At 31.8% G+C, this 25,567-nt stretch overlaps 1 protein-coding gene across 1 annotated transcript in view; it reads right to left on the reverse strand.

The window, feature by feature from the left end:
• The window catches only part of LOC133189812 (uncharacterized), a 103,689-nt gene that overhangs the window by 54,271 nt on the left and 23,851 nt on the right, over positions 1-25,567 (reverse strand). Inside the window, exons 4-11 of the mRNA XM_061325203.1 lie at positions 11,796-11,920; positions 11,465-11,557; positions 9,895-9,984; positions 9,333-9,563; positions 9,181-9,243; positions 8,054-8,215; positions 7,133-7,282; positions 5,199-5,297 (exon numbers count right to left, since the gene is read on the reverse strand). Coding sequence (XP_061181187.1) covers positions 5,199-5,297; positions 7,133-7,282; positions 8,054-8,215; positions 9,181-9,243; positions 9,333-9,563; positions 9,895-9,984; positions 11,465-11,557; positions 11,796-11,920 — 1,013 coding nt within the window. The remainder of the gene's footprint in view (positions 1-5,198; positions 5,298-7,132; positions 7,283-8,053; positions 8,216-9,180; positions 9,244-9,332; positions 9,564-9,894; positions 9,985-11,464; positions 11,558-11,795; positions 11,921-25,567) is intronic.

Here is a 25,567-nt window from a genome sequence, read left to right on the forward strand (position 1 = left end):
CACTAAAAGTATTATTGCAGAAAAGAAAATGCTTAAATCCTAGCCTTTATTTTATCTTGCTACTGAAACGGCATAGTTGACGTCTGCATGTATGTAAATAAATTACGCAATAAACTCAAAGATGACGTCACAATAGGTCCCCTTGCAACATTTTTTTTTTTTTTGGAGAGTGGGGGAGGGGGGGGTTAAATTCCCAATCTTTTGGATGCTGTTGGTCAGGGCTGATCAGATTAATTAATATTCTGAAGTCTTGTATTTTCAGTCATTTATACAAGTGCACGGTTGATGTTTAATATATTGTTAGATTTTATAATACACGCACAATATAAGCGTGTTGCATCTGCATATTGTAGACATTGCCGTTAATATTATGCAAAGCCATATAAAAACAAAGGCTCATATTTCACCTAGTAAAAGAGCCACAGCGCATTTGATAGGCATTTTCGCCTACTCTACTAGTGATTTCTTAAATTCATTGTTTAACCAAAATTTTGTCATACAATCTTAGTTTATACATGCGTAAATCCATACCACACAATAATGATATTTCAATATTAATAGTTTCCTCATATGATAAATATGAAAATTATCCAGTTTGTATGGAGTATATAGTAAATATTGAGGTATCCACCTAAAGATGACAAACTCAGTTGCCAAAGACTACCCATAACCAGAAAAAAACAACTTTTGAATGATTTTATTTGGATATGACAGAATTTGAGTATTGAACAAATTAAATGATTGTCATTTGACATACTTGCAACTACGAAAATATAACGCTCGTCCTCAAAACATATACATAGTTTGATCTTGAATTGAATAGGTATATCTATAAATCAGGTGATTTCCTTTTAAATTCTTGAGTCAGCCGTGTCGTCGGAGAGGCAGTTATGGCTCTTTATTTTTTACCCGTATATTCTACTTAAGATCAATCCACATAGGCCTGAGATGTAATTTCTTATCTGTCGAAGATCCAGTGAAGTTAAAAGAAGACTGGAATGAGAAAGCGACAGAAAGGTCCAAAAAGGAATTTCGGACAAAAAAAATAAATAAATAAAAAGCTGTATCGGATGATGGGTTCACTTTTCACAATGTTACCTGTCCAGAAAATTCTTTCACCCATTACGGCAGTGTAAGTGTATCACACAATCTAATCTAAGTACTGTGGAACAAAATTATCTGTCAGTGTGGACAAATCTGAAAACAAGTTATTTATCAGGCACGAAGAATCAGGGACGCAGGGCCCCTTCCCACTTTTTTTCCGAACTTTGAAAATGTTCATTGAAAGACTGACCCCCGCCCCCCTCTATTTGCTGTAACATAGGTAAAGTTTAGGAATTTAGTGTATTGGGGGAAAATTGGTTGTGAAAAAAAAATGAAAAAAAGTTTGAACCTACAGTGACACGGGGCCTAGGTTTTTAAGGTCTCATCCGAAAGACCCGCAACTTTCACTTCAAAGTGCCGAGCGCTTGACGAAGGAACAGTTGCTACCGATTTTTTATCGGCTTAGGTCGGTCGCGGCCGTGATTTGAACACACGACCTTCCGATCACGGCGCGAGAGCTTTACCTGAAATGGATTGAAAAGCAGGCGCTTTCTCTCCATAGGTTTGGTATCAAAGGCTCACAATACTTACTTAAAGATAGGCTCTCATATTGAGCGAAACTTCAAGCAACAAAGTCGAAACTTCAAGCAACAGTAGTTATTTATAATTATATTTACGTATTAAAAAAAAAAGATCGTAAAAGCGTTCTTCAAAAAAAGTAAATGTTTATACATGTTTATTTTTATTTCATTTATTTATTTAGTTATTTTTTTTTATTCATTATTATTATTTTTTTTTTTTTTTTTTTTTTTTTTTTTTTTTTGAGAAGCTATACTAAGTTGGTGAAAAAAGTCTCAGTAAGTTGCTAAAGAAAATTCGATATAAGGTTACCCATGCCAACTATCCAAGAGAAGTGCTACAGCTTGTTTGGGGGAGGGGGGGGGGTACTTGATTCGTGCATTTGAGAAGGACCATCTGGTGACATATAAAATTATTAATCGAATGACAGTACTTTTCAGTTTCTTTTCTTTTTTTTTTTTTGGAAACTTTTTCAGATGACAAGACAGAAACGTTTAAAACACATTTTGTTTAAATATATTCGTGAATGACGTCGCGAGAATGGGCTGGGAAATTTGCCCTTTCAATGTTATCTATTAATTAAAATTTCAAATACTTTTCGAAAATATCTTTGATGCTTTCTCATAAACTTTTATAGGGAATCTGACATTTATAAAATAGTGTTAAAATTTTTAATGCAATCTTAAAAACAAACCAAGTAATTCGCATTAAAAAAAAAGTCTAGCTTTTAAAAATCAAACTCTTGCTTGAATTAGAATAATCGGATACTTATAATAAACGTACTATTAAATATACGTTACGCATTTCTCTCTACCCCCCCCCCCCCTCTCTCTCTCTCTCGTTTTAAAATCATATAAATTAATCTTTTATTTGTACGTATATTGTCGGACCCAAAAACCAAACTGTTTGTCTCACTCTGGGGCCGTTATTTAACCGTTCGATGGGTCAACAAAACACATTTTGCCCGAGAACCTAGTCAATAAATGTTTTGTTATACCTTTGTATCTTGTGCAGGCTTCCTTGATGTAAATTTACTTAAATCACACTGCGGTTAAAATTGGTCAATTTCGTCACTGTCGAACACCAACGATTGCAAATGAAATTTAGCTGATCCCGCCCACAATTTTAACGTAAGCGGTCCAACTTCTCATCGACAGGTCAAATATCTTACTCCGCGGCCAAACTTCGATTTTTTTATGACCGCTCAGTACAACATTAGGAATGTGTATAGATTTATATAGAAACCAATTTTTAAAGGTATATATAACAAAATTTTGTGTTGTACTCTGGAAATCTTCAGAATAAACTCTGAAATATTGTAGGACGCAAATGTCAAAAGCGATTTGTGCATATGTGTATAAATGATAGAGGCTGTGTTCGAATAATTAAAATTCTGTATCAGACAAGGGCGGTCTGTGAGAAAATGGATTATCTGTAAAAATCTAAACAGAAACTTTGAGTTGCTAAAGTCATGGAAAAAGAAAGGCGCTTCACAGTTGCTGATCTTGTAAATGCATAGTTACGCGGTAAAATAAAAAAGAAATAAAACATGGACAAACAAAATTAAATAATACTGGTACGATTGTTAGCAATATTAAATAAAATTGATGGAGAAACGTTTTTAATAAGTGGCTATTGGACCAAACTGTGTGAAATGTAAAGGCAGTTTTTTTTTTTTTTTTTTTTTGAAAACACCATGACGCAATGTTTTTTGACGTTATAATGTAGCTCCAGGGATACCAAACATGTTGATTTTAAAAATTAAGTAAATTGATTTCTGTTAAATCGGATGGAATGAAACTTCACATATCAACAAAATAATTATTTTATATAAGAAAATGTGTTCTTTTTTAATATTTCTTGAAAGTAATATAACGAATTTCCAACAACCCTCGTATTTGCGTAGTGTCGCTAGGTTGACGTCATAAAGTCATAGTGATATTTTCCAAAGAAACTATCTGTATTCAGATAGCGTTGTAGGAAAATTGAGGTGAGATAATTACAAAAATTAAGCTGAATTAAAAAGATGACATCTTAGGCATGTTTCAAAAATATCTTCATCAGATTTGGGGACAGGGCCGATTTTGGTCCGTAACGTACTTTCTTCTTTGCTTTTCACATCTTAAATTATGTATAGTTCCAATATTTAATACAAAAGACTGTATGCAAAAAATTGATCTAAAGCATAAGTTTTAAAAGCTTATTCATCCATAAAACCGTATTCATCATGTTCATTAATTGACATTTCTTTTTTGCAAGTTTATTATTAATATATATACAGTTTGTACTTCGGGTTCGTTACCACGATGCTCTCAGTGGCGAATATACACATTTTACTGTTTTACTGGTAAATTTGTTAGGCCAACTTACTAACAGTCTTTCGATACATAAATATATTCACAACGTATATAATGTAATCAATTGCTTTACCATTATCTCCATGTCCATTCACATCCAAAACACTTTTATATCGATGTAGTGTTTTTAATGCCTCATTTTTCTTTTAACATCGGGTTTGATGCCATCTAATGTTCTACAAATTTCCGTGAAGATATAGTCGTATAAAACTAAGTTCGGATACTGGCGAAAACGATTTGCACGTTTTGTTTTATAATCAGTAATCATAACCAATTTCTTCTGTATAACGTAAATCAAGTTTTCACTCGATAATTCATTAATGACGTTTTATCAAATAATTAAACGCTTGCTTGTCGTCAGTTCAGTTTCATTAAAAATTGCCATTGACTTACTAAACTTATATCCGCCAACCATTACCACCACTGTACTCCCTTTTTTGCTATTTCAAGGCTGTTGATCGAAAATGAAAGTTTTTGAAATAATGTGTGCTCTTTTTCATTTCTTTGTAATTTGAACATGTTGAAATTGTGTTTCCAACTCTCGCCTTCTCGTCGCCTTGGTAAGATTTGTAATCAACGCGCTATAACTCAAGAAACTTTCTCCTGAGTGGCCAAAGAGCCAAGAAGATTTAACATACGAGGGTTGTCCGTAAAGTTCGTGGACAAGCTAAAATTTAAATAAAAGTTGCGTCATATATAATTATTATTAGCATATTTATAATCCTTTACTATATGTATATACACTTCTACAACGGATGCAACTACCAAAACATGCATATCAGTTGAAATTAATTGTTTTGCCACCTTACAAAACACTGTATCAACTGTTGAAAGTAAACTAAATAAGAAAAATGCTTTATGTATTTACTTATTTATTCGTTTAAATGGTCGAACATTTATTTTGTCCTAAGGGTGTAGCCACAGCAAACATTTTAGCCAAGGACCAGTAAAAATATATCTATTTTGATGAAAAGGTGCAAGGTACGTCCATGTGTTAAGACGTTTGCCGTACAAATATGATGTCATTAAATAATTAATTTGACATGAATTGTTTTGAGTACGATACTTATGGGTAATATTTGTATCATTATTTCTCTCCTTCACTTCAGTTTCATATTCCTAAAACAAAACACACACAGGCTGATTTAGACCTATTAGCCCGTTATGGGTGCTGATCTTTTCAGAATACAATAATAAATGTTGACTGGTAGTTCGTACCTTTTTGATTTTCTGGACATGGTTCTTTTTTAGTTGTTCCAGCAACCGTTGATTTCCATATGATATTATCAAACTTTTCGTCTACACATCGGATTTGTTCTGATTATTAAAATTGAATGAAAATGGAATTAAGAACATAGATATTCCCTTTACTGGTAAAGTGTTTCATATACAGTAAATATAAGATATTCCAATTTGTATCAAATTTGGAAATGGGTGAACAAGGTGTGTAGAATGCCAATAGCTTCAGATACATAAAAATCATGTGGTATTCGTGGGGTTCGAACCCTAGCATTAAAAAACCTGAGTATCATTTTTCCTTTGAGACTAACACGCTAATAACCACCACGGTACACAACTCTTGATGAATGGACACTTTAGGTGAGAAGCGCTAACTTTTACAACCGACAGCTTACATTTACACAAGGACAATATACGGAAGCTCTTTTGCGATATAAATATTTAGCTTTAACAGTTGATTAAACGATAATTAAACTTCAAAGCCTGTATTACGTTGTGTCTAGGAAGCAAACGACAACCACCCTATCCTCAACCCCCTCCCTTCTCACTTCGATCAACTCCTGCCACGTTTTCTTTTCGGAATGTTGGTTTTCCTTCCTTGTTTGAGAAAATGGGATTGAAAGGAGACACGACGCTTACGAATAACATATTTTAAAGTTATTTAATTATTATCCCATCATCTCTTGTATTGATTGCATACCGGTAAATCGTGTTACTGCCCCTAACACCATACCAATGACCACTAGTAAGGTTGTCTTATCTATTATCAATTCTGTACCTCCGTACATAACAAAGAGTTTAAATGTTTAAGGGGCCTGGACACAGTTGCATTGTTTAGAATTTTAAATGTCTATTTTATTTTTTAAAAAATCTTCAGTTTAATGATTTGAATTTACATGAATATTCTAAGAGTTCAATGACAACGACATTTTTCATAACATCATGTCGAACACCTGTGTTTGTAAGCAGGGCAAGATATCTGTTATTGTTGGTGTTTACGTTTTACCGGGTGTGTTCAATGTGTTTAGTCTGCACACATCACTGAGCATGGACTGACAATACTGATGAGTTAGTTTTGCTTTCTCACATTTCTACTCTGAACTTTCTGGATTATAGTTTTCATATTTTTCATTAATACACAACAAAATTTCTACTTTTCTTAAGTAATATGGATAAAGTTTACTTTGTGAAAGTGCAAGGATATGTGTCAATCAAACACGTCCCAAAAATCGTAGGTTTGATAATTTCCATATAAAAGAATTTTTTAACACGTTTTAAATATATTTCAGTGTGAAATACTCTAGCAACATGTAAGTCATGATATTGTTTAGAAAATTTTAGAAAATATAAGGTTCAAATCTATATCCCAGGCCCTTTAAAGCAAGAAGTCGACTTTAAAAGTCAGTGCCTCTCGCAAAAGTCCAATAGTGGCATCTAAATCATGTTTGTGATATGACATTTGACTAAATGGACTTCATGTATTCTGGGAAAGATGCGAATGTTAACGTTGTGTCATAAAAGTGTATTTTTAAGGTAAAGTGGGTCTTTGCTCCATGTTTTTGCTAACCAAAAAATATTTTTACGCAAACTTTGAAGATAAACTTTAAAAAAAAAATGGAGCGAAAACCTACGTATATCGAAAAAAAATTATGCTATAGTAAGAGAAAATGGTCATTTTTGCACTCTTAAGTGTGTGTATGCTATTTCATAGGCAAATAATTTCAATCTTTGTGAGATTTTTGCAAATTGTGGAGATTTTACATAAAGTATACTTTAATGTTAGATGAAATATTAAAGAAAATTTTGTTTTAATTTTGTTATAATATAATGCACTATAAGCATTTTGCTCCCCTTGTTCCCCATCTTCTTTTACTTATCATTTTGGAATATACCTGACACAATATTTGTCATACCTGGCTTTGTAACAGAAATATTTATAGAAACAGACACTGGATCTGGATAGCTAGAGTGGGAGCAGGAAAAACTGCCGGAATCTACAAGATCCGCCCATTCCTTCTTTAGAGTAGTAGACATGTTTGTTGTTCTTATGTTTAACCCAGAATCTAAATGTTTTAATATGTAATAATTCATGAGTAACCGTCATTGTAACATACTATTATGTTTGCATTCATTGAAAAACTCCAGAAAAAAATGTCGAAGATAAAGGAAAGATTTATTATATGTCTTGTAATTGTCAATTAATGATAAAGGACAAGATAGACTAAGACCCCTTTTTGGCCCCTGATATTGATGTCTTTAGGAGCAAAGCAATTGTTCACCAGTAAAGACCTGTTGTCATCCTTCTTACAAAATGAGTATTGATTCTAAGTTATCGGGTACACAAGAGTTACAGGAAGGTCACAGAATATGTACATTTAGGAATTTTCTCATTTTTATGCAAATTTTCATCAATTTTGTAGCACATTTTGTTTCAGAAAACACAGCACAAGCTTGCCTATCTACCAAATTTTTACATTTAATTCATGCACTAATTTCAGATGATTTTTGTGTATAAAAATTCACATAGGCAAGCTTGCGTTTTATGTTTCCTGAATTGAAAAGCATCTCAAATTTGACTACATTCCATCAGAATTGAGGAAATTCGGTATAATATCCAACTTTGGCACCCCCTGTGACCTCCCTGTATACTTTTGATCAAAATTAATGCTGGTTTTAAGATAATCAACATTTAAAGTTCCTAACTGCATATTATCACAATCTTAACTGTGTTTTGATTTCTACATCAAATAAGGGGCCGAATTCCGCACTTACTTTACCTTGTCCTTTATAAAAATGCAATTAATATTTGAATTTAAAGAGATTTTCAATTGTACCTGGTGATATTTTCATCCCATTTTTCTTCCAGATTAAACTTCCTTTCGATAAATTAGTCAGAGATTTAGGATTGGTGACATCACATCGAAGGTTTATACTTTCTCCACTTTTAATTGAAAAATCGTATTGTGGTGTCATCTGCAGCAGAAGTCTTGGAACAACTAAAAATCAATAAAGTCTGCTGTAAACAAAACTAAGCTCTAAATCTGTTTTAAAAATTAGAATATGTTGCAAAAGAAATCAACAAAATTTATCAAAGAATTTTAAAAATGGTCATCTTCGCTAGCCAAGGGTTTCTGATCCGCTACTCTCCTCACAAACCCTTGGCATACGGTGCTATTAAAAGATGGGGGTTTTTTTTTCTCGAGTTGTAATTGGAGTTGATCGACATCGTTCGACCAATCAGCAAATGCTTTTATGAAAGGTAATATTTGCCTTCGGGATATATCTTGATTCTTTAGTGTCAGGAATGAAAAACACAAGTAAACAACGATTCGTAAGATAACATGCCACTCTATAAATGGATATGGTGTCATCCAATCTCAAGCTGATGTACAAATATTGTGATCAGGAATCTTATTGCAGATGTAGATTTGCACGATAAATACCAAATAAACATTGCTCGATATCTGCTTGTTAATCATTTTTTAAAAACTTCGAATTTCAAGATTTAAGATCTAAATTAACCGTGAAGGGACTTCGTTGGTTAAGTATAGAAAATTATTTAAAATTGGCATCCTTCACCAGTATACAGGTATGGTGAAATCTCGTACAAGTGAAAAATTCTCGCAAGGAACATAAAACAACAATCAATTAATCACGGTATGATTTGTTTTTAATACTTCAATATTAGCATGTTTGGTAAATAAATGTAAGAAGAAACATACATATTGCGAATTTGTTACAATAAAATATCTTTTTCGAATTCGTTATACGGATATAACGAATTACGAATATATATATATATATATATATATATATATATATATATATATATATATATATATATATATATATATATATATATATATATATATATATATATATATATATATATATATATATAGTCAAGTAAATGCACAGCTCCGCAGAACTTTACTGTAACCGATTTGTTCTGTATTCTCACCTCTTATAGTTTTATTCCTGGCTTCAGTGGTCAAACCTTTTGAAACTGCAATTACCCAATATCCTATACAATACATAAAATTAATTTAGCTAATTTGAAAAAAACTGCACCAATTTATTATCTTTTTTTATTAAGATATAGTTTTAACTTACCTTCATCCCGCTGCAAAACACTTGTGATATTTAGGACATGAAGCGATGTACCATTTACTGTTTTCGAAGAGATCATTATATATCTGGATGCTGTATTGCTTATCAAGTTTCCATTGCGAAACCACTGGACGCTGGAACCAGCAGGAGCAAGGATCTCTGATTGGAACCTCACTGACTTTCCTTCGCGTATTACTGAGTTGCTACTCTTATAGGATAGAATTTTTATGTATTCTGTAGGTATGAAAATGTGCATTCTTTATCATATTTATTTTCTATTGAATTTTTGTATTGATTTATTATTCAAATCTGAAATCCGATGTTTAGATCTAAATAACCTCCAAAAGGTTTTGAAGGCGGCTTTGTTAATCAAGAAAATATTGAATTAATGTTACTCAAGGTTTCCCTAAAAAAATAACTTTTACATTTTATTTGTGGCTGTATTATCAATATTTTGTGAAATATTCAAACACAGAATATTTATCATAGTTTTAATGATTTTCGGAATTTTCCAATTTTTTGGAGAGTTCAGAAAAGAGATATCTTTAAGTTAGATAATACTAACCATCCTCACAATATCTGCCTTTATATCCAAGGAGGCAAACACAGCGAGAATCTATGCAAGTCCCTTCATGTTGACAAGGACAGGGTTTATCTTTTTAAAAAAGCATTTAAAGATTAGGCATATCAATTTATCTAATTTTTACTAATTTCTGTCTAGCTACATATCTTGCCCAAAAACTTGAATATACAAATACAGGTAGAAGATGTTAATATTCCAGTTCACAAATAAAATCAAATGACATTTTATGAATTTAGTTCTTAAACATAAGTTTCCCAGGGGAGGTTTATACGAAACAAAAATAATATGTCTTGCCCCGAAATATATTATCAAGTTTCTGTACATGTGTATGTTGCAAGACTTTATCTAAAGGAAACATTCTTAGAGTTAGAATAGACAAGAGAGTGAGCAGAAATATCATCAAGAGTTAGTATAACTGCTCGTGAATGAAGTTGGGCTGCGTAGATGTCAGTTTTAATTACAAAGAAACTCGGATCTGAATATAAATTGAAAAATGAATGTTTTACCATTTCCGGATATAAAACCTCGCATCAAAGCTTTATACCTTCCCCCGTCTGGATTGATAAATGTTTTGTTACAGTGTCATATGCAATAAAATTCTTGGAAGAAATTATGTAATGTATTACCCTTTCATTACATGTTTAAGTAATGATAATTTTGGGTGGATGGCCTTATATTGATGCTTACAATTATATTAAACTTAGTCATACAAGATGGATAGTCTGATATTGTAGGCTTGGCAAAAATAATTTATATTGCATTTATACTGTAAAGTATTTTTCAATGCATATAGGGACCAGCCATAAAAAGTGAGATTCCTAGAGGGTTTCCTTGCTTAAGTACACGGCGAGGGTAGCAATGGATGTCTCATTGTCCTGAATAAAGACAACTTGGTATCTACTATTGTTGAATTGTTGAGGACTGGCCACCAGACAAGTGTAATTGAAGACTTGTCATTGTGGCAGACAATACGTGTTTGATTACGGCATAAACTTTATCTGGCCGTGGACAAAGGTGAATCTCTATTTACAAACTTTACCCTTAATGAAAGAAACCATATCTATATTTCTAAAAATTTTAAAATAAATATTTGTTTATCAAATTAATCCAACAAATAGTTCAAATAGGCTTTTTCTGATTTGAATATGCTTTAACAATTAGCATAGAAGGTTTTACTCAGTACGCATAATTTGTCGTATAAGATATGAATCTTGACAAGAATTCTTCAAAATGACCTCACTGTGTTCTTGCTATTTTTTCTCGTGAAAGAATGCACACTTTTTTCCGTATAAGATACAAGTTGTCACAATTGCTTATTGAGGAGCTGAAAATATATTTTAAAAATGTGATTTTTAGATAAGGGAGCAAAAAGCTTAAACAAAGTTAATTGCTGAACGCCATAAAATATAGTAAGGACCACCCCCTCCCACTCCAACAAAAAAGTCTCAAATTCAAGTACTATCAAAATTATAGATTCAATGTACATATGTATATAGATGTTTCTGAAAAAGACATTAGCATCAGTGAAGGTGATAATGAACAAATCTGGAACCTGTGGGATTTTGAGTTCTCTCTGATGGAATGGAATATGTTCTTGAGAAATCGGTGGTTTCTTTCATTGTAATCTGAGTGGTCTCTGTCATTTCTGAAATTACATATAAATAAAGTTATTCAGAAATTCATTATAGTATGCAAAAAGTCATTTAATCAAACCAATACTAAAAATTAATACAAGTATATATTCATTATTTGGAGTGGTTCTCTTTAATCAACCAACTTGGATGTGACATATCTGGGATTTTGATAAAATGTGAAGATAACAAATAGTAATCATTCTCAAAGTCCAGTCAAACAATACAAAATGTGAGCATAGCAACATGGACCTTTGAAAACAGAGGTGGGATCCGATGCCGTGGAGGAATGAGTATCCTCTGTCGACCAGTCACACTCGCCGTCATGATTGGGTAAACGGAAAAATTCGTAGACAACTCGGTGCGAAAAGAATGGTCTATCAATTAGGATGAAAAAAGATTCTTGATATCTTTGTATCATCAACTTATTTTTCAATAGCCCGCTTCTTTTTAAAAAATTGATTGCACGTAGAATATGCTCTTGCGCATCTATCGCCGTTTTCTTGTAAAATATATCAATATGAAACAGGTGTGTCAGATTCTGTGGTGTCTTTTATTTTGAGTTCACTGGGATATATCGAATCATTGACTGGTTGTTCTACCCGTACCTTTAAAATAACTCATTTCCCTCTAGCCTTTCACCTTTAATTTTAAGGAAAAAAAAACATTTAAAATATCCATATGTTATCCACCATGAACGTTAAGAGGTGTAAATATTGAGTCATATACACATTTAAAAAATAAAATTAAAAAAAAAAACTTTCTAAAAAATCTTTGTTCATAAATAGCACAGATTTGAGTTTATGCTGAATAACACAAAGTCATCATTCAATTAAACACCGAGTTAAGTTTTTGGGTAGAAAATTGACGTATTCGCGCTTTACGTCACAGGATTTGATGAATGAGTTTGGCTAATATCCCAAAAATGGCCTCGACTCGTTTGCAAGTAAAACCTATCGGATCAAATTATGATTGATATGTTTCACGCTAAAATTTTAGGTAATTATACGAGGGTTGTCCGGTAAAATCATGGACATCGCGTTTTTACCGAAAAATAATGCACGAACTGAGCTGAAATTTTCAGCAAATGTTTATTTATCATATTGGTGTACATCTTAATATTTTTACTATATAAAAGGTAAAAATAAGGATTTTATTATACTTGAATGTGCACAGGGGATTTGTCGCATGTGTCATAGAGTTTTGCCGAATAAGTGTTATAAATGTCGCGCTTGGCATTAGAACTTAACAGTGAACACCAGTAGCTGACGCTGACTAGACACTGAAATTTCAAAAAAGGCTATAACCTACTAAGAAGAGGGATCTTGCAAATCACTTAAATGTTTAAGGTTTATTAAAATGCCTCAGAAAACATCATAATGCCCAAGAAAAAAGCAAAAATGTCTTCTTAACACCTTAAAAAAGGTATTGCCTACAACTTAAACCTAAAACCTAATTTTTTTAATGTCTTAAAACAGTTACATGGATTAAATTGGAAAACGTGACCGTTTTAACAGTTGAAGCGGCAAAAACTCACTTCAAAATCTCCACCAAATACACTAGCATAGATTGGTGTGATGTTTGTACTTCACAATTCATGTTTAAACTGTAAATGTTTTAATTTACATTTATATGATCCAGTATTTGATCTAGTGTGGTTGCGATGGTTGATTTATATCTGTCCCATTTTCATTACTCTCTGGTTACTTAAAAATTCCAAGAAACTTTTGGAAAATTTGAAATCACAATTTTTTTTTACAAAATCAACAACATAAAAACTTATGACTTTTCAACTTTATATACAACCATTCCCCACGATAAATTAAAGTCCAGGATTTTTTATACCATTGACCGCTGCTTTTTCAATAAAGATGGAACTCGTATTTTGTCATTGGTCATTTGCAACATTATTTTGTTAAATAACATTCTGATTGTACACACAGGTACTCTAAAGTTGATATTAAAAAAAATGCTTGAGTTTCTGATTGACAATATCTATGTGGTGTTTGGAGACCAGGTCTTCCAACAATCTATTTGAATTTTCATAGGTACCAATTGCGCCCCGTTATTAGCAGACCTATTTTTGTATTCATATGAAGCAGAATTTGTTCAAATCTTGTACGTGATAAGAAGAAAACACTTGCTGTGACCTTCAACTCGACATTTAGATATATCGACGACGTACTGTCAATTAACATGGTTATTTCCATTCGTATGCCGATACGATATATCCCAGTGAGCTTGAAATAAAAGATACCACAGAGTCTGACACATCTGTTTCATATTTGGATATTTTACTTGAAAAAGACGTCAGTGGTAATCTAACAACCAAGATTTATGATAAACGTGATGACTTTAACTTTTCAATCGTCAACTTCCCTTACTTATGCAGCAATATACCTTCATCACCTGCATATGGGGTTTAAATCTCTCAGTTGATTCGAAACGCAAGAGCATGCTCTATATGAACAATTTCTAAAACGAGGTAAATTATTGACAAACAAGTTGATGAAACTGGAATATCAGCAGTCTCATTTAAAGTCGTCATTTCTTAAGTTCTATGGTCGATACAATGACCTTGTCAGCAAATACAATTTATCATTTAGTCAAATGCTGACTTCAGTTTTTCATACTAATTGTTAGGCCATTATTTACACACTGAATTGTCGACAGATTTTTTCCATTATTACCTGATCATGACAAGGAGCACACGGCTGGTGTGACCGGTCGGCAGGGGATGCTCACTCCTCCATGGTACCTGATCCAACCTCTGATGTTTTAGAGGTCCGTGTTTGCTCTGCTCCAAACTTTGTATTGTTAAATGGACTTTTGAGCTTGTAAACTGTTCGTTATCTCTGTTATACTGTTCGAGATTCCGATCTCAGAGAAATGATCTCTTATTGCAACCAAAACCTCAGGCCCCTGAAGCGTGGACTAAAATAGGGTATCATGTATGTTGATTTGAATTAAACAATTTAGAATCTGTACAATCTGAGGATTGATAATTGCATATAAATGAATAATCTTGACCCCCATGTACTTGAAAAGAAGATTCTTTAAGATTTCTTTCATATAAAACTTTGATCTCCTATAGTGGCCCAGTCCTACCCCTGGGGCCAAAAAAATGAATAAATTTGAATGTACATTAGGGATTTTGTATACTTACACGACTAATAGTGGTTCAGGTGTTTTTGAGATGAAGATTTCAAAAGACACTTTTGTGGACCATTGTGGACCAACGCAACATGTGGGGCTCATGATTTGAACAAATTTGAATATTTACTATGTCAGAAGGCTTTCACATAACCTCCATGTTTTAAGGCAATATTGTTCTTGATGAAAATATCTTTTGAGACAATTTATGTTACGATTTAAAAAAAAAAAATCTCTTTCAAGAGGAAGTTGCGTTTTTTTTTTTTAAGAAACTAAAATCCTCTTTAGTTAAGGATGGTTTGTGGTAAATTTGTATGAATTTTTTCTGTTGATTCTTGAGAAGAAGTCGAAAATGTGAAAGTTAATAGAAGGACGGACAGACAAGCAGATAGATTACAGGCGATCAAAACAGCTGACTTGAATCCTCAATTCAGGTGACAGTGATGTCACAGTGGTCAAGGCAAGGCAAAAAAAAATCACAGTGGTCAAGGCAAGGCCCCAAAAAAAAAAACCGCTTACGTCGAATGCTCAGGTGTCTATTTGAATAATGATCTTCGTAAATCGTGCATATACTGTCAAGTAACTTATTTTCGTGGGTTCGATTTTTCGTGGTTTAAGGGAAAGATTATACTTCGAGGGGATTTGATAGCGTATTTGAAAACACCAAAACAACGAACATTAAACCCAATATTTTCTGCAGTTCAATTCGTCGTAATCTTCAACATACAGTCATTTAGGGTATTCCGAATCACCCCCATACTACCACTCTCGGTAATTTACCTTATCGCTTTACCTCGCACGACACATGCACACGTGTGACAACCCAACAGTCATTATCAGTAAGGTCTATACTTATTGCATACAAAAAATAAAGAGGTAAACATAATGCGTTAATTAAAAAATTAATATTTTAATCCATTAACTTGCTATCATTTTCGAAGAAAATGCCAGTGTAGAAACGATGCATGATATTTCTCATCGATGTCGTGGCGTTGTTGGTGGATGAAACATGGCATATTAGGTATTGATAGAACGGCAATTTTATAAGCTTCTGTGAGCATTACATCTCAGAAATATACTAGTTATGACTGCATTTGTAGCCCCCTACAGTTTGGGGTATTTCGAACTACGTGTGTACATGACCGCAGCCGAATTAATTGCACACAATACACACTTGTCATATGTCAGGTATTTTTATAACATTGTTTTTCTTAAATGCAAGGGGTATGAATGTAATGATTTGATAAAGCAAGAGCTAATTAGACTTTCCCGGGTCCCGGTATACACTTGATCAGTGTTGATCACTGTTGATCCTTTCATCATACAAATACGGACGCATGCATGTGTACACACACACACACAAACAGACATATATGTATGTATGTATGTATGTATGTATGTATGAGCACGTGCAAGTTATGCAGTGATATATGTCATACTTGATAATCAATATATCTAAACATGAAGTGGTTTAATTCCTTTTCATAAATTTTTCATCATAATTATATCATTTTTTGCGTAGCATACTCGTAAAATTATGACAGTATTACACGTTCAATGCAAATGTTAATCGTTTTGCATTGAAAAAAAATCACGCTGTATCGAAGATAGACTCACCGTGTAATGTAGATCTGATTTTTCATAAAATTGGCTTTCCTTTAATACCAAACAACCATTTATTAACTTGTTAATAAAATCGTTTGCAGTAAAAACGTAAAAGGTGATTCGGAATACCCTAAATGACTGTATTCAGAAAAAAGTATTTTCATATTACAATTACCCATTAAATATGCAAATCGGGGTCATGCGTCTTATCGCTTAATTGAACAGGTTATGCTGTGAATCAGACATAAGAGGTGAAGCTTTAACAAAATGCAAAGAATTAATTTTTTTATGAGTGTAAATATAAATAAATATGGATATTTTAGAGTTTTCTTTAGGCCAGAAAAGTGGACAGTAAGCTGAAAGAGCATATCTTTTACCCATTGACATAAGTTTCGTTCTTAATTAAGTTTAAATACATTGTCAACTACAGTAAGATTGAAATTTGTAACCAGCCCGGCAAAAAAATAATAAAACAATAAAAATCTGATTAACGATTTGAAGGAAAAAGAATGTCTTATCAATAAACCTCCATTGAGCAAAACGTAAGAAGCGATTAAAACAGAATTGATAAAGGAATTTTCATAATTCAATTTGAAATCTCACTTGAATCATTTTCCCAATCTACTGGAAAAGATAAAGCATCGGTAGAGGATTCTTTTATTGTGAAGTAAGTTGAAACAGTTGATGCCTTTATTTCAGTTGTAGATTCTACACTTGTTAAGAAATCTGTAGTTAAAATCGAAGTTGTCACAGTTTCATCATATACTGTACGGGACGACGGCTCTGTTTGTTGAGTGATTATACTTTTTTCTGATGAAGATGTTTGTGTACTTGTAGATTCAGGTTCTGATATGACTGGAGTTATTGTTGAGCGTAGCCTTTCTTCTGTTGAATAATACGATATTTCTAAGTAATCAGTATTTTCCCGAGTTGTTTGTGAAGAAGTCTCTTTCAATGCTGAAAATTAAGAAAAAAAATACCACGTTAAACATAGAAATACTTTATAATTTTAAAATTGCATACCTTGAATTTTAGTTGCAAATGGATATATTCATTGAAGAAAATTTATCTAACTGATTTATGTCTTTTAAGCACTTTTTAAGTGTTTTTGCAAACGATCAAATATTAACTTTTAACGTTTCAAAATGATTAATACAGTAATGAGTACTTTGATTTCAAGGTAGATCTACATTGTTGTATGCTAAGAAAGCTGTAAATTTGACTTTTTTTAAATGCGCAAAATATGGGGAAAATATACTTGTTTATTATATACTAAGTATACATTAAAATTGAAGCTGTGATACACTGCTGCCAACCTTAATGGCACTTATACAGAATAGAATTAAGTTCAATTTCAGGATGACTTCAGACTGCTTCTAATAATTAAAGGCCTGGTATTTTAAAAAAAATTTTAAAGAACATTTATGTAATGAATTACGGAGATCATGAAGATAAATTTTTCTGAAATGGGTTTGTATGAGATATCGAGAAAAAAAATCCAGAAGAAAATTTTATGATCTTTCGTTCAAAAAGCTCGTTTTATTGTTTGTTAAGAGGTTATAATAAATAAATTAATTAATAAATGCCACATATTCTGAATTTAAAATCTCACTAAATTTAAATTTCCTATTTGTTGATAAAGAAAAAAGCAATTGTACATGTTTCACCTTTTGTAAAGTCAGTTGAAACTGTTGGTTTCTTTATTTCAGTTGTAGTTTCTACAGTTGTTAAGAAATCTGTAGTTGAAATCAAAGTTTTCACAGTTTCATCATTTAGTGTAGTACTGGAGGACGGCTCTGTTTGTTGAATGATTGAACTTTTTTCTGATGAAGATGTTTGTGTACTTGTAGATACAGATTCTGATATGAATGGAGCTTCGTTTGAGCTTGGTTCCTTTTCCGTTGAATAAAATGATATTCTTGAAAATTCAGTAGTATGGTGTGTTGTTTTTGGAGAAGTTCCTTTCGTTGCTAAAAATGTAAAAATAGAAGAAAACAAAAACAAGTAGATTATAGAAAAATGTACTCTCATAAGTAGTTTTAGTCCTTGATTTTAAATCTCAGGGGGAATATTGCTTTTTTGTACCCTTCTTTTAGTTGTTTTATACACACTTAAAAGCTAATAAATAGTAAAATCATTTTTTTATTAATTTTTGAAGAATTATTTACGAAGACGATGAACGGTTTGATGTCGAAAAATTGTATTTGTTGAATTATATACGGTGTTTAAAATATGTTATACATATGTAACCCTTTTGTAACTCCAGGACACTAATACCTGCTCGCTTTGTAATAGTTTGACATAAAAAAAATTAAAAGTTCAAAAGCTTAATTAGAGGCATTACTTAGTGCCATGAATGTATTCAAGGAAGAATATTATTAAATTGATTTAAGCTTTAGTTATCAAACACTTTCGAAGTGTTCTGTGTACGTCAAAATAGGTTTTCAAAGTGATTACTAATGTAATAAATACAGTACTTTTATTATCTAGATCACCTAAACTCACTACTGAATTAAAGAGACTGTATATTTTAATACGACGCAAAATGACTGCTAGAATTTACGGCAGTTATATACTACTGTCAATATTAATGGTACTGGGATAATACTTGTAAAGAATACAAATTACTTCGATAGCAGGTGATTGCACAAATATTTTTCACCGAAAATTAAAGACATGGTATCTAAGAGAATTTTTAAAAGAACGTTAACGTTAATGTAAAATTACAAACATTCAAGAAAGATTCCATTTTCTAAAATGGACATAGGATATTGAAATAAAAAAAAATCAAAATTAGGAAGAAAAGCTTATAATTGTTGATAAATAATGTTCCGTTTGATAGAAAGCAGCAAAATGAAATAATCAATTTATAAATGCTGATTATTTTTTTCAGAATCTTACTAGGTATCGCTTTCCAGTCTGTTGGTAGAGAAAAATCATTTGTAGATGCTTTTCTTGTCGTGAAGTCAGTTGAAACAGTTGATGCCTTTATTTCAGTTGTAGATTCTACACTTGTTAAGAAATCTGCAGTTGAAATCGAAGTTGTCACAGTTTCTTCATTTAGTGTAGTACTGGGGGACGGCTCTGTTTGATGAACGATTGACCGCGTTTCTGATGATGATGTTTGTGTACTTGTAGATGCAGATTTTGATATGATTGGAGTTATTATTGAACTCGGTCCTTTTTCTGTTAAATAAACACGATATATCAGAGGAGTGAAAAGCGTATACCAAAAAAGCAAAAATAGAAATATTCCCACTTCGTAGAAGTTGAATGATTTGATTTTAAATTGCAAAGGGAATATTGCACTTAGTTGCATCTCTTATTCAATTTTCTTCAAATCACTTATAATATCATTTATAATATGCTAATACTATGTCGCTGAAATTTAAGGCATGACAGAGTATTCTTCTTCTCTATCACAAAGGGAAAAATATAAGGTCTTGTCATAATTGAAAATTTAAAAAAAAAAACCTTATGAAGCATAAATCGGTACTATTATAATATTATGATTGTTGTGAAATGGTTATATACACACGAAAAACAATTTGACGAATTTATCTATTTTAAACAATTGTTATTTAGAAATTTGAAGGAAGTTTTTTGATTATATAATTTTTAATGAATATAATCGCACAACCTTAACTACAGTAGGATTTAAAATTTCAATATGATTTTAAAGAGGCAATTAGAATGAAAAAGACAACAGTTGAAAGGACAAATGATAATCCTGTTAAAGAAAAAGTATAGGACTATGGGAAATATTCTTGTTGATTTATGCTAGTATATCTGCAACTGTCAGTGTAACTATTATTGTGCGTAATATTATGCAAGATTCCTCTTCACTGAAGGGTGAGTCCACCATAACTTTAAAAAGTTAAGTTATTCTTAGTGAAATATTTAAGAAAAATTATTTAATAAATATAATGTAAATACCACACAGCAACATTTAAAGTTATCTAATGAAAGTTGTTTGTAAAATTAAATCCCCCCTCCGCCCCCCCCCACCCCCCAAATCATTTTTCAAGTCTTTTGTAAAATATTAAATATTCGCATGTGAGGTAAGGCTAGGTATAGTTTTTTGGTTTTTTGTTTGTTTTTTTTTTTTAAATGAAGTGATAAAAACGCATAAGAGGTACCGGTATATCTATTATACTGAGAAAGTCTTATACATACTTAGTACCAACGGAATGTTATAGCCAATGCATATATTATGATGTAATATTATGACGTCGTTGTTCTTTATAATACACATCAACAAAACAGCTCCGATGTAAAAGCATTTCATATTTCATCTAACATAAAATATATATAAAGAAAAGAAGAATTTTCTAAAGATTAATAAAATTGCTGCACACTGCACAAATCCTCCGCACTTTCTTATTTGATCAAATATTGAAGCAACTTACATCGAACTGTGAAGTTAACAAATAGTAACTTAAAACTTTAGCTGTCCATATATCTCCAGCAATACCATCATTCTTTGGAATATTCTGCTTCTAACTACTTGTATACCTTGTTTCTGTGAAATTAATCAGGATATGCCTTTGCGCGAAAGTTTTTTTTTTTTTTTTTTTTTTTTTTTTAATGTTCTTTATAACTTATATATGTATTGTAAAGAAAAATGACATCATAAAGTGATGTCATTATGTGCACTGGCTATAAATGTCGTGGCTGGTTACCAAGTGTGTATTATACAATAAGTTTTAGCCTTCTCTGTATAATAAGTAGAGTCCTTATGTGTTTTGATTAGTTCATTTACATAGAAACGCCTATGCCTATCCTTAGCTAACTTGCGTTGGAGGATGTTCCCATATCGTAAAGTCTAATGTTGAAACAGTTGGGGCATTTATTTCAATTGTGGTATCGGTAGTTTTTGAGGAATCTTTAAATGAAGTCGTAGTTGTCGCAGTTTGCTCATTCAACGTATCAGTTGAAGATGAACGTTTAAGCTTGTTTCTGGAGACAGCAACATTTGTTTTGTAAATTCAGTACATTTACATGTGATAGACCATTAGACCAGAAAGTTTCAAACTTCAATAATTTACGGCTGCTGAGATCTCAAGTATTGCAATAATTACAATAATTGTTAAGAGAAGAAGATTTTTCAGTTTTGTTTTTACATAAATTCTGTGAAATAGTACCTAAATATAAATTGTTCTGAAGTGTATAAAAGTGTGTAAAATACCATTGTTCTTTTTTTTAAATCTCTAAAATCCGTGATAATAAAGCTTTAAAATCAGCGGTGAGTGCAATACATGATAACAACACATAATGTCATTTTCAGCTGAAAAGGAGAGAAAACGATAACAATATTACATCCCTTAGTAATTGAATTTCAAATAGGAAAGGAAAGCTGGATCGACTATATTTTTGAAATTTTTGCCAATATTTACAAATTGAACATGTTTGTAGAATTATAAAAAGACTTATTTATCCAATATATATCAAAGAAAAAATGAAGAACATTTCTTTTTCGATATTTTGTACTGGCTGAAACCGGAAGTTTCAACGACAAAAATGATTAAGATAATCATTTGAGGAGTTATCAGTACAAAGTTTCATTTTAAAGAAGATTAATAAAAGTAAAGTAGATATTAAAAAGTGAGTTTTGAATAAAATGAAAAACCATCTAGAGTACATGTACTTCTAGCGATGCATCGTTAAAAAAAATCTTCCAGGAAACAAAAGGAAAACAATAAGATCCTCCGAGGGAAGTCGAAAAATTTTAAAATGTAGAATCATTTCAAAGTTTTCTGTTGGAAACAGAAGACCTTACAGAGAAGAAATAATAGAATCTGTCTGAAGACCTTAATGTTTTTGTCATTTCATTTCATTTCATTTATTCAGGTAAAATTATCACAGAATGCCGTGATTACACACATACAAAACATTACAGATAGTCTATTGATAGAAAAAAAAACAGACAGTATCTCAGCACTATGCTACTTGATAAAGATCTAATTGAGCATATATTATTATATGTTACATGACCTACAGATGATAGGTATTACCTAAGAATAGCCAATAAAAGCTTTTCTAAAATAGCTTATTTTCAAAGGGGTCCTTCTATTACAATAACGATGGTAACAAAAATTTACATAAAAAATAATTTACATCATGGAATTTAGGCAGGGTACTTTAAAGAATATAGCATAGAGCTTTGAAAAATGACGTGTTTCCTAAGTTACTCATTTATACCTTAAAAATTATCCCAGTAATGCTTATGAAGAATAAAACTGGACAAGCCATCATATAGTATCTCTTGCATTGGTAGCTAAAAAGGATCTTACAGCTTTCTTAAATTTTTGTTTAGTACTCATCTCCTTAAAGGTGCTTGGACACAGATTTGAAGTTAATATTTTCTCAAATTTTCGGTATAATATCATGACTTATATGTTTTTATAGCATTTCACGTGGAAATGAAATTTAAAAAAAAAATTATCTGGAAATTATTGAAACTACAAATTTCGGGACGCGTTTGATTGACACATCTATGCACTTTCACAAAGCAAACTTTATCCTTAATACTTATGAAAAGTAGAAATTTGTTGTGCATTAATGAAACATATTAAACTATAATCCAGAAAATAAAGAGTAGAAATGTGAGAAAGCAAAACCAACTCACCAGTACTGTCAGTCAGTGCTCAGTGATGTGTGCAGAGTTTAACAAATTGAACAGACCCGTGAAATGTAAACAGGGCACGAGCTCTGTTATTGTCAATGTTTATGTTTCACCGGGTGTGTTCAAATCTGTGTCCAAGCACCTTTAATCTCTAATGGCAATGCATTCCAGTCTTTAATAGCATTGTAGAAAAACATGAAGACTCTTTACCTATTATCTTAAGTATATTAACATTCTTATTAGCTGCACTTCTTGTCATATTATTGCTTAATATAAAATGATTATGGAGATTAGCTGGAGCTTTTCCATGATATATATTTAAACATGGTTTAATCTTAATTCTTAACTCTATCCTCAACTTTAACATATTCAGAGAGTCTAAAATGTTACAAAATATACTCTCTCTGAGACCAAGGTTTAAAATGAACCGCACTACTTTGTTCTGGGTACATCCTTTAAAATGAACCGTACTTCTTTGTTGTGGGTAACTTGTAATCTATGTTTAAGCTGCTTGTTTATTCCACAATACCAAAAAGAACAGGCATAGTCAAAGTAACATTAAGCAGAACAGAGGATCTTTCTAGACTGTGTACAAAGACAATATGTATTTCTATATAAAGATTTAAGTCTGCAATTTACTTTTTAGATATTTTCACATGAATGAAATTTATCAATACAGATTCCTAAATATTTAACACTTTCAGAACCTTTGATAACATGACTATTGTCAGATATTAAAATGTATTAATTGTTTTAATAGTTACTGTTAGGATTATCTATATACATTTAGTCGTTTATAATTCCAAAGCAATAATTTCTACTCTGTTACTATTGTGAAAATTAACTGAACTATTCAGATTGTAAAAATATTACCTTTGCAAGTTTTAATGTAATCGACACAACAATCTCTGCTTGCTATACAATATTCGTCACAGAAGCAGTTCCCTGTATCTTCTCTAAACATCCTTAAACCTGTTGTACGGCATGTGCCGTTTGTTCCAGGACAGCACATTTCCGCAGATTCACAAGGTGACACTTAAAGACATATCTCAAGAAATCAAAAATGTTCACAAACGTTCATTACCTGCTTTACACAGAAACACACTTAATACAAACATTTGAAAATGCAGAGAAGATAAATTAAGATACCTACTTTCTGTTGTAGTTGTTGTTGCTGCTGCTGTTGATGATGTTGTAGATACTATTGAAATTCGCTCAATAAGTCCTGTTAAAGTATAAAGCACATAAAATTTAAAAACGTATTTTCATTGCCAGTGAATAATCATTACTTATGACGTAGTTATGGAACCAAATAACCAGCCCATAGATCTTTGCGTATAAATAATTACACTGTATGTTTTTCCTAGATTCATTGAATAAAGCTCCACAACGAGCAGTGATCAATTTCATAAATACAGTAGACAAAACATATCATGAACAGGTCAAAAACACGGACTCCTGGAAACAGCCGAGGAGGAGTAAGCATCCTCCTGTCGACAGGTCATACCGCGGCGTGAGCCCTACATGAATGTATTGATCGGGTAGACAGAGTAAAGCGTAGTCAAATTAAGTATAAAAGGAATGCCATAGTAAATCCTATGACACACTTCAAACAAAATACACATACGACTCAACGATAGGTTGTATTTACAAACAAAATCATTATAACGAACGTAGAATTTGCAAAAAGCTGACTTTAAACTGGGTTGTTGAAACCCTTGTAACGTCAATTTATTTGTCAGAAGCTTGCTTCGGTTAAAAAATTGTTCGTACTCAGAGGATACTCTTGCGTATCAAATCGGTTGGGAGACATAAACATCGCATTCGGATGATGTTGTAGTATAACATCATATGTAAGAGACGATGGAAAACTGAAGTCATCCCATATGTCATACAGTTTAGTCATTAGTCGACCGTTATCGTCTAAACATTTAAATAATGAAACATGTAGCAGACTCTATAATGTTTGTTTTTATTTCGAGTTCAATGGGATATGCCGAGTCTACATATGAATGAAAGTAATATTTGTTAACGTCATCGATATATCTACGTGTTAAATTATATGAAGGAAACGTTTAAAGTTATTTATTACTGGTGTAGATGTTTTTTTAATTAATTCTGCTTCATGGGAATATGAAAACAGGTCGGTAAAGGAGCACAAATACGTAGTTTCCATCGGAATTTCAACAAATTTTTGGAGCAACTTGTCTCCAAAGACTACGTAGACATTGTTAATGAGGTACGTCAGCATTTTTTAAATATCCACTTCAGAGTTCTTGTGCATGTATGTAAAATCAGAATGATTTCAGAAAGTAATATCTGAAATATCTTTGTAATATCTGCAATATATCTTTGTTTGTAAGAATTTTAATGAGGTTTTGGAATCCAGTAAAAATATGGTAATCAAACTCACTTCCATTTGCTGGAATATCAAAAAGAATTTAAAACTGAAAGTTGATTTTGACGAATTTTGTCAAACAAAACTGTGAGTAGAAGTTGGATAACCAGATATGGAATTAAAAATCAAGATCTTCTAAAATGCAGTTGTAATATTGAGCCTTACAAAAGAGACTACATGTATATTGTTACAAGCTTTATTAGTTGGAACCAAAACATATTTTTCATGTTGTCTTTCTATCAC

The sequence above is a fragment of the Saccostrea echinata genome, unplaced genomic scaffold, assembly GCF_033153115.1.
Source record: "Saccostrea echinata isolate AGI-Se365-2 ecotype Australia unplaced genomic scaffold, CSIRO_AGI_Sech_v1 ptg000020l, whole genome shotgun sequence".
Taxonomy (NCBI): domain Eukaryota; kingdom Metazoa; phylum Mollusca; class Bivalvia; order Ostreida; family Ostreidae; genus Saccostrea; species Saccostrea echinata.